The 8985-nt window shown below is 38.6% G+C and overlaps 1 protein-coding gene across 1 annotated transcript in view; it reads right to left on the bottom strand.

The window, feature by feature from the left end:
- Positions 1-284: 284 nt before the first annotated feature.
- Positions 285-8985, bottom strand: part of igsf5a (immunoglobulin superfamily, member 5a) — a 29528-nt gene continuing 20827 nt past the window's right edge. Inside the window, exons 5-9 of the mRNA XM_061961709.1 lie at positions 7704-7823; positions 6378-6402; positions 6190-6287; positions 2256-2320; positions 285-818 (exon numbers count right to left, since the gene is read on the bottom strand). Coding sequence (XP_061817693.1) covers positions 714-818; positions 2256-2320; positions 6190-6287; positions 6378-6402; positions 7704-7823 — 413 coding nt within the window. The 3' untranslated portion in view covers positions 285-713. The remainder of the gene's footprint in view (positions 819-2255; positions 2321-6189; positions 6288-6377; positions 6403-7703; positions 7824-8985) is intronic.

The raw sequence follows: 8985 nt of genomic DNA, 5'->3' as shown, positions 1-8985 counted from the left end.
ATTGGTCAGATATAGTCTTAGACTTAGATTGGTCAGATGTAGTCTTAGACTTAGATTGGTCAGATATAGTCTTAGACTTAGATTGGTCAGATATAGTCTTAGACTTGGATTGGTCAGATCTGGTGTATGAGCATGAACTGATGAAGCATACTCGGATGAGAGGCGAAACGTCTTCTAAGACAAATCGAACAGTTCAGTTGCGATCGATTGAATGCCTTGAGATTACAATGACCTGGATGAATGAGAACCTTCATAGACATTAAGTACAATCAATGTCACATACATTAATTCATCAAAATCCATTTTCATACCAGTAACATCCATGCAGACCTTCACATGCACTGAAAAACATTTTAAGAAACAGTGTAGAGCTCAGAAGTGTTTCAGTGTTTGGTCCGAGAGTCCAACTCTTTGGGTGTTCCAAGGTAATGATAATGGGTTGTACTTGTATAGCGCTTTTCTACCTTCAAGGTACTCAAAGCGCTTTGACACTACTTCCACATTTACCCATTCACACACACATTCACACACTGATGGAGGGAGCTGCCATGCAAGGCGCTAACCAGCACCCATCAGGAGCAAGGGTGAAGTGTCTTGCTCAGGACACAACGGACATGACGAGGTTGGTACTAGGTGGGGATTGAACCAGGGACCCTCGGGTCGCGCACGGCCATTCTTCCACTGCGCCACGCCGTCCAAGGTGTCAGCGGTATTTACACAATAGTAGCATGTCTATGTTTTGTCAAGTCATCACCCACACTGTTGTAGGTGCTTTTGTAACCATTTTCCATCTGGTTATTATATGCAGAATTCGGCATCTAAAAACAAAAAGCAAAACAAACATAATTGTATTAGTATTTCTGCAAGAATGTGTCATTGAAACATAGACTCTCGGTAGTGTTAAAGGTGTACAGAGATACATTTCTGTTGTTTTCTTTGCAAGCAAACAAAAAAATGGATTTGAAATGAAAAAAAATATATTTTTAAACAAAAAAAATTTTAGGTTTCAAATCGTTTTTTTGTTAGGTTATTTTTTGGTTGCTAATTGTTTTTGTTTTTTTTTGTTTAAAAACAATGTTTTGGGTTGCAAATCGTTTTTTGTTATCAAAAAGTTTTTTGATCTCCATCCGTAATTGTCTTACGTATTTTCCATCTTATTGCATTGAGAATATCCGGTTTGACAAGAGAGTTACTCAGCAGCGTCAGTAGCAGCCACTACAATCGATACAAATCAGCTGTGGATTTTTAGGCCCGCAATATGATGCGTCTTTGCTAGCAAGCTAGCAGCTAACGTCCCTCCACGGTGCAAAGCTGCTTCTAAGTCAGCAATCCTAGTCTCCATGGTAGCAAATAAGCCATGTTTATTACAAGTATCACTGAAAACGAGGACAAACAAACATGCTACCCTACACATTGTAGGAGGATACAATAAGCCATGCTTACTGGTGCTAACAGCTAAAATAGAGCTCTCAATGGTGGTCGGATCAACACAAATGACATAATGTTGACAATAATGATACCAAGTATTATACGGTCAATACCACAGTGATTAGATAAATATCGATATCACAAAATCTTTATCATTTTTGTTTACAAACTCGGGGGAAAAAAGTCCCTGGACATTGGATGTCGAAAGGATTTAAATTTGAGCCAATAGTAGGAAATTTAGATATTCAATTGCTATTCTTAAACCTCCACCCTGTGTTTATGTCTCATAATTGTGATAAAAATATTACAATTTAATGATCTTGAATAATGATTGGCAACTAAAAAAAAGACACTATTTTGTTTGTTTTTTCAATTGAAAATATATATTTTTTTGTGTGCAAATGTATAGTTTTTGGTTACTGCTCTTTTTTTAATTGCAATTTCTTTATCGGTTTGTTTTCATAATATGACACACATAGAAATGTGTGTCATTTTATTAAACCAAGGACGTGATTCGTAACATGTGTTCAGAAAAGGAGCAATGAAAATTAATTTTGTTTAAGACTGAAATGTCAATTACATGAACAACTCTGTCAGTCAGTCTGTTCATTTTATAATCATGCAGTCTGATTCCGGCAGTCTAATTGACAATTGACAGACTGTTTATACATTTGAACCAGTGCATTAGAACATAAAGGATATTTCCCGTAAAAAGGTGAAAAATCTGCACTCTAATGTTGTCTTAAACAGATCACTTGTTCCCACTGCTGCATGCACGCAGGTTCTACAGTTTTCCCTCAAATGTACTCCAAAACAATCATTCCTACCTCAAAAATGTTGGAACTGGTTCTCTGAAAGTAGCCACTGTCTGTTAGATTACTTGTGGCAACACCTGTAAACAGGAGGGAGTAATTAAGTACTTTAAATTGTACCACACATTCACCACGTTTACACACACACAATATTCTCGTACTAAGTAAAATATTTTACTGTGCTTTGTTCACAAAACAGCTGTCTGTGAAGTGGCAAGAGCAGAAGGGCTGTGTGACTGCAAGGCTTTAGCTTCCCTGAATAAATAAAATATTCTCTTTGATGCCTTAGTTTGTTTTAACACATAACTCCTAAATTCCATCAAATAATTTCTTCAGCTTCCACCACCGTCCCAAAAACACATTACCGTATTTTATGGACTATAAGGCGCACTTAAAATATATTTTTTTCTCAAAACTCAACAGTGCGCCTTATAGTCCATAAAATGTACGGAATAATTCTGGTTTTGCTTAACAACCTCGGCGCAATTTTATTTGGTACATGGTGTAATGATAAGTGTGACCAGTAGATGGCAGTCAAACATAAGAGATACGTGTAGACTGCAATATGATGGCAATATGACTCAAGTAAACAACACCAACATTTTATATATTCCATTGAAAATATAGAACAATACACATGGCGCTCAAAAATCTACCATAATGTTTTAGAACAACTTTGGTAAGCTATGAAGCCGCACCGCTTGAAGGATTGTTGGTGCATTAAACATTCAAGTATTATTATGGTGTGTGGTAAGACATTATCTGCCATTTTGTTTTGCAAAAGCAACTTTTCTTACCTTCTGGTACCTGCTGATCTGTATTTGGGATCTGCATTAATCCTGAAAAATTGCACGCGTCTGCTTTTGTTGTCCGTGCCGACACCGTAGTCGATAAGCTTCTTCTTTTTCATCCTTCCCTGTTGCCATTTCTAATATAAAGTAGTGTAAAGTTCTTACTTATATCTGTCAGTAAACTCGCCATGAAAGCACTAAAACATACCGGTGTGGTGAGTTTACATCATTCACCCAAGGAACTTTAGTTATTAGAGAGTTCGGGTCGGACGGTTTTTCACGTCACACATTTCCGGCCTTTTTGTTGTTTCCGGATGAGGAGATGATGCTCCGGTATTGATTTAAGTAAAGTCTGAATGTCATCAAAACAGTTAGCTCCATCTTTTGACACTTCTTCCACTCCCGTCCCTGCACAATACACCGCTACAACAAACATGACGAAGAGAAGACGCTAGCGAAGGTGAGCCACGTAAATAAGACCGCCCACAAAACGGCGCATCCGGAAGCGACTGTTAGAAAGCGGCTTGAAGATGATCTGTAAAACATATTTCAGTGGTGGTTAGAGTGTCCGCCCTGAGATTGGTAGGTTGTGAGTTCAAACCCCGGCCGAGTCATACCAAAGACTATAAAAATGGGACCCATTACCTCCCTGCTTGACACTCAGCATCAAGGGTTGGAATTGGGGGTTAAATCACCAAAAATGATTCCCGGGCGCGGCCACCACTGCTGCCCACTGCTCCCCTCACTTCCCAGGGGGTGATCAAGGGTGATGGGTCAAATGCAGAGAATAATTTTGCCACACCTAGTGTGTGTGTGACAATAATTTGTACTTTAACTTTAACTTTTAATAATCTATGCAACATCTTGACCAAAGAACCACCAGGACGGCGTGGCGAAGTTGGTAGAGTGGCCGTGCCAGCAATCGGAGGGTTGCTGGTTACTGGGGTTCAATCCCCACCTTCTACCATCCTAATCACATCCGTTGTGTCCTTGGGCAAGACACTTCACCCTTGCTCCTGATGGGTGCTGGTTAGCGCCTTGCATGGCAGCTCCCGCCATCAGTGTGTGAATGTGTGTGTGAATGGGTGAATGGGTGAATGTGGGAATACTGTCAAAGCGCTTTGAGTACCTTGAAGGTAGAAAAGCGCTATACAAGTATAACCCATTTATCATTTATTTATTTATTACATGTTATGTAGACCACAAGGAAGTGTTTTACATTTAGAAAAAAATTATAATAATATGACTCCTTTAATGCGCCCTATAATCTGGTGCGCCCTATGGTCTGGAAAATACGGTATGTTAGTTGGATACACTAAATTGTCGGTAGGTGTGAACATGAGTGTGAATACTTGGCGACCAGTCTAGGGTGTGTCCCGGTTCTTACCCAAAGACAGCTGGGATCGACTCTAATGTAGACGTGTGGCCCTAATGAGGACAAGTCAGCGTAGCGGATGTCACACTGAACTCCGTAGGAGCCAACCAAAGCATCCGGTGTCGGACTCTGATTAGTTTGTCGCTGTTGGATAGCTAGAAACCATAGGTCCTAAGTAGGGGTGGTCCGATCTTATTATACTATCAGCTCGAAACCAGCAAATCGGCTACACAACAGCTAACCACACAATAGCACAGAAGCTAGACATAATAAGTAGGGCTGCAAATCTTTGGGTGTCCCACGATTCGATTCAATATCGATTCTTGGGGTCACGATTCGATTATAAATCGATTTTTTCGATTCAACGCGATTCTCGATTCATAAACGATATTTTTCCGATTCAAAACAATTCTCTATTCATTCAATACATAGGTTTTCAGCAGGATATAGAAGAGAGTAGTAGATTTTTGTAAAAAGCTTTTATAATTGTAAAGGACAATGTTTTATCAACTGATTGCAATAATGTAAATTTGTTTTAACTATTAAATGAACCATAAATATGACTTATTTTATCTTTGTAAAAATATTGGACACAGTGTGTTGTCAAGTTTATGAGATGCGATGCAAGTGTAAGCCACTGTGACACTATTGTTCTTTTTTTATTAAATTTTTTATAAATGTCTAATGATAATGTCAATGAGGGATTTTTAATCACTGCTATGTTGAAATTGTTACTAATATTGATACTGTTGTTGATAATATTCATTTTTGTTTCACTACTTTTGAATTGTTCTGTGTCGTGTTTGTGTCTCCTCTCAATTGCTCTGTTCATTGCAGTTCTGAGTGTTGCTGGGTCGGGTTTGGTTTTGGAATTGGATTGCATTGTTATGGTATTGCTGTGTATTATTTTGTTGGATTGATTAATAAAAATTTAAAAAAAATTTAAATAAATTAAAACAAATATTTTTTTAAATACAAATAAAACTCGATTTTTGAAAAATGAGAATCAATACTGAATCGTACAACGTGAGAATCGCGATTTGAATTCGAATGGATTTTTTCCCACACCCCTATTAATAAGTGCCTTCATCCACCCATCCATTTTCTACCACGTATCCCTCTTGGGGCCACGGGGGGCTGGAGCCTATACCAGCAACAGTCGAGCGGAAGGCATTTAATTGAACAAAATTGCAATCTAAAAATGTGTCCGCTTTACTCGACTTGCTGTGTCACGAGAAAAACTAATTGAGTTATTGCGGCGGCTAGGTGTCGCCAAAAAAAATCACCACTCCACTTCAACTTGAGGACAGCAAAACTACATTCCACACAGTTAGTAATAAATAGATAATAAATAAAACATACATTATTTTTTTGTATACCTACCGCTGTTCTTTATTTGAATGATTTCACTAGATCAAACCTTTTCCACCATTCCACACTAGAAAATAATATAAGTGTGTACAAATTGGTGCTGATATCGATTTCAGCTTTAATATCGGTTTCGTATCGGAAGTAGAAAAAGTTGCATCGAGACACCCCTGGTCGGAAGAAAATGAGTGTGAAGATCAGTGCTGAGAAGAAAAAAGGGATTTATTTGCTGTTTGTTGGATCTTTGGTATAAATGTACCAACAACCCAGGGGAGCAGCACTGTGTTGACTGTATTTTACTTAATACATGAATATGGTGTGAATATAAACATAAACAATGAGTAATCAAGTAATTTCATTTGAATAGTAACTTCTAATAAAACAATACAAGAAGTTTTGTGTTTGTATTTCTTACTTGTTTGGCCATCTTTCACATAACCTGCATTGACTGCGGCTTGTTTCTGTCCAGGAGGCTTCAAACCACTCAGCTGGCTTTGTGTCCTCACTCTCTTGCTAGCAACAGTCATGGAAGGAGTTTCAATATAGTTATCACAGATATAAGTATAACTTTCAGCGAGTACTTCATGTAGAGTGTCTCCTTACGTCATCTCGTCTTGGTAGTTGGATTCTGTCAAGAGATGACAATGTTATTTGTCGCCTGACAATGTGAACATGACATTGTGACTACTACAGTACGTCATAGAAGTTAAGAGTGTTAGATGTATATCTGCATTAGTTAGGAAACACTATTTGATGACAGAACAGGTGGTCCTGGGGTGAAGGACGAGTCCTGGTCCCGAACTTTGATGAAGTCGAGTTTTAGTGTCAGTCAGAAATTATACCTAAATTAACACTTATTTTAGCTACACTGTCCATAGAAAACATGAAGAACATATACAATACAGAAATAACAAGATCAAATACAATAATTAAATAAAACGGTAATTGAAAGTCTCAACAAAGAGACCACTACGCTGCTTAGTGATCACTGTCTATTTCATAGTAAAGATACCTTTATCCTTGCAGCGTTTGAGCCGCTTGGACTGAGCACGTAACAAACTAATCTTTTTTGACTAACTTCACTTCGCTTTTTAGTTTTTGTTTGTTAAAGAGTAGGGTCGAGTAATTTTCAAATTTGAACCGACACAATACCAAGTCCCTGTACCTTTGAATCACTACCTCTGATCAAACCTACCAAGTTTTGGTACTTTTGTGTGTGTTCACGTGGTAATAAAATGTATTTAAAAAATATGTCTAAAAAAGTGTCTAAATAACATTTAACAGTGAGCTGATAATGATAACTATGATGTCCAGGGGCTACATCTTGTTTTCTTACACGCCTGAGTCTCAGAAGTAGTCAGGAAGTAGTCTGTGCCAGTCTTGTCTTTTGTTGAATCCTATAATGTGTTTATACTGTAAGTATTGTACTTATTACACGCCAACTGTTTGACTGTAACGTGCATCTTAGTTGTAGTTTTTACTACCAAAACAAATCGCCATGTAAAATTGCTAATCCTAATTAGTAGCATGTATATGGCATATCCAAATTAACATCGATCTGACACATTTGGAAAAGGGCAGCCTTGCTTTTGGGCACTTTCAATCAGGCAAGCTTACTCTGTTGGCATGGAAAATTGTGATATTAGCGAGGGGTAGAATCGGAATATTGTACCGTTTGATTTTACATGAATTGGTATGCGGCAGTACCCATGAAATTCTGTTGGTACCCATAAAAGTACCGCATATACATTTTCAATTTATGTACGGGAGTCCGTTGGTAACCACAAAACATTGTGACACGAAACGTCATAAATCCAAGACCGCCTGTACAGTTTTATCCAATCCAACAACTGTGCAAAGCAGCTGCCAAAATTTTGCAGCTTGCAAATATTTTGCAAACAAAAAACAATATGATATTGGGAAAAATACCTTTCTCTTTCCTGCGTTTGTAGCAAAACATGATCCCAAGGATCAGTAAAGCTAGCAGAGCCAAACCTCCAAAGGAGCAAACCACAGCGATCAGCACAGTCCTGTCTGGAGGCTTGGGTACTGTTGTAGATGAAAATGACATAATTACAGTTAGTTGATGAAACAAAAATGTATATTCATACAAAAATTCCGGGACTGTCGTCGGACTTTTTGTTCAATCCACAAAAAGAGGTGGGCGTTTTGGCAGGACAATTCGTCGCTGTTTCGCAATAATTTCCAGAGTTCCTGGAGCTGGAGAAAAGTAGACGATATCAAGATGGCCATGACGACAAAGCTGCGGATCATCCCAGAAGAATCCTTTCAGAAATGCATAGAGGTGTGGCATACTTGGAAGGAGAAACCTTGCAGTGTGTGGTTTGGATTTGAACTACTGTAAAATAGTACCTCGATTTTTGTAAGATTCAGTTTATACAACAGCACACGTAAAAATGAATATAACGATCGTCTCACCCTCCTCAGGAGCCAAAGTATCCATTGGGATTGTCCAACAAGATTTTTTCACCAACTAAGGTGGCTTGTTACGATTAAAAACTACAACTGACAGTAACAATGATGGCATTGAGTTATAGAGATATAAAACAATTTTAAAAATTAATAAATAGTTAGTCGGGTAAGTGCAGCATGGTGAGTTGGTTTTGCATAATAGGGTCTATTTAAAGGCCTACTGAAACCCACTACTACCGACCACGCAGTCTGATAGTTTATATATCAATGATGAAATCTTAACATTGCAACACATGCCAATACGGCATGTGTTGCTTACTAAAGTGCAATTTTAAATTTTGCGCGAAATATCCTGCTGAAAACGTCTCGGTATGATGAAGTCAGCGCGTGACGTCACGGATTGTAGAGGACATTTTGGGACAGCATTGTGGCCAGCTATTAAGTCGTCTGTTTTCATCGCAAAATTTCACAGTATTCTGGACATCTGTGTTGGTGAATCTTTTGCAATTTGTTCAATGAACAATGGAGACAGCAAAGAAGAAAGCTGTAGGAGGGAAGCGGTGTATTGCGGCCGACTGCAGCAACACAAACACAGCCGGTGTTTCATTGTTTACATTCCCGGAAGATGACAGTCAAGCTTTACCATTGGCCTGTAGAGAACTGGGACAACAGAGACTCTTACCAGGAGGACTTTGAGTTGGATGCGCAGACGCGGTACCGTCAGTACGCATGCAGCTGCGGCTTCCAAACATTTGATCGCTTGCCCGTACGTGCGTGC

The sequence above is a fragment of the Nerophis lumbriciformis genome, linkage group LG09 (assembly GCF_033978685.3).
Source record: "Nerophis lumbriciformis linkage group LG09, RoL_Nlum_v2.1, whole genome shotgun sequence".
Taxonomy (NCBI): Eukaryota; Metazoa; Chordata; class Actinopteri; order Syngnathiformes; family Syngnathidae; genus Nerophis; species Nerophis lumbriciformis.
Note: the sequence above shows the minus strand (reverse complement) of the source record. Positions and strands in the feature narration are given on the sequence as shown.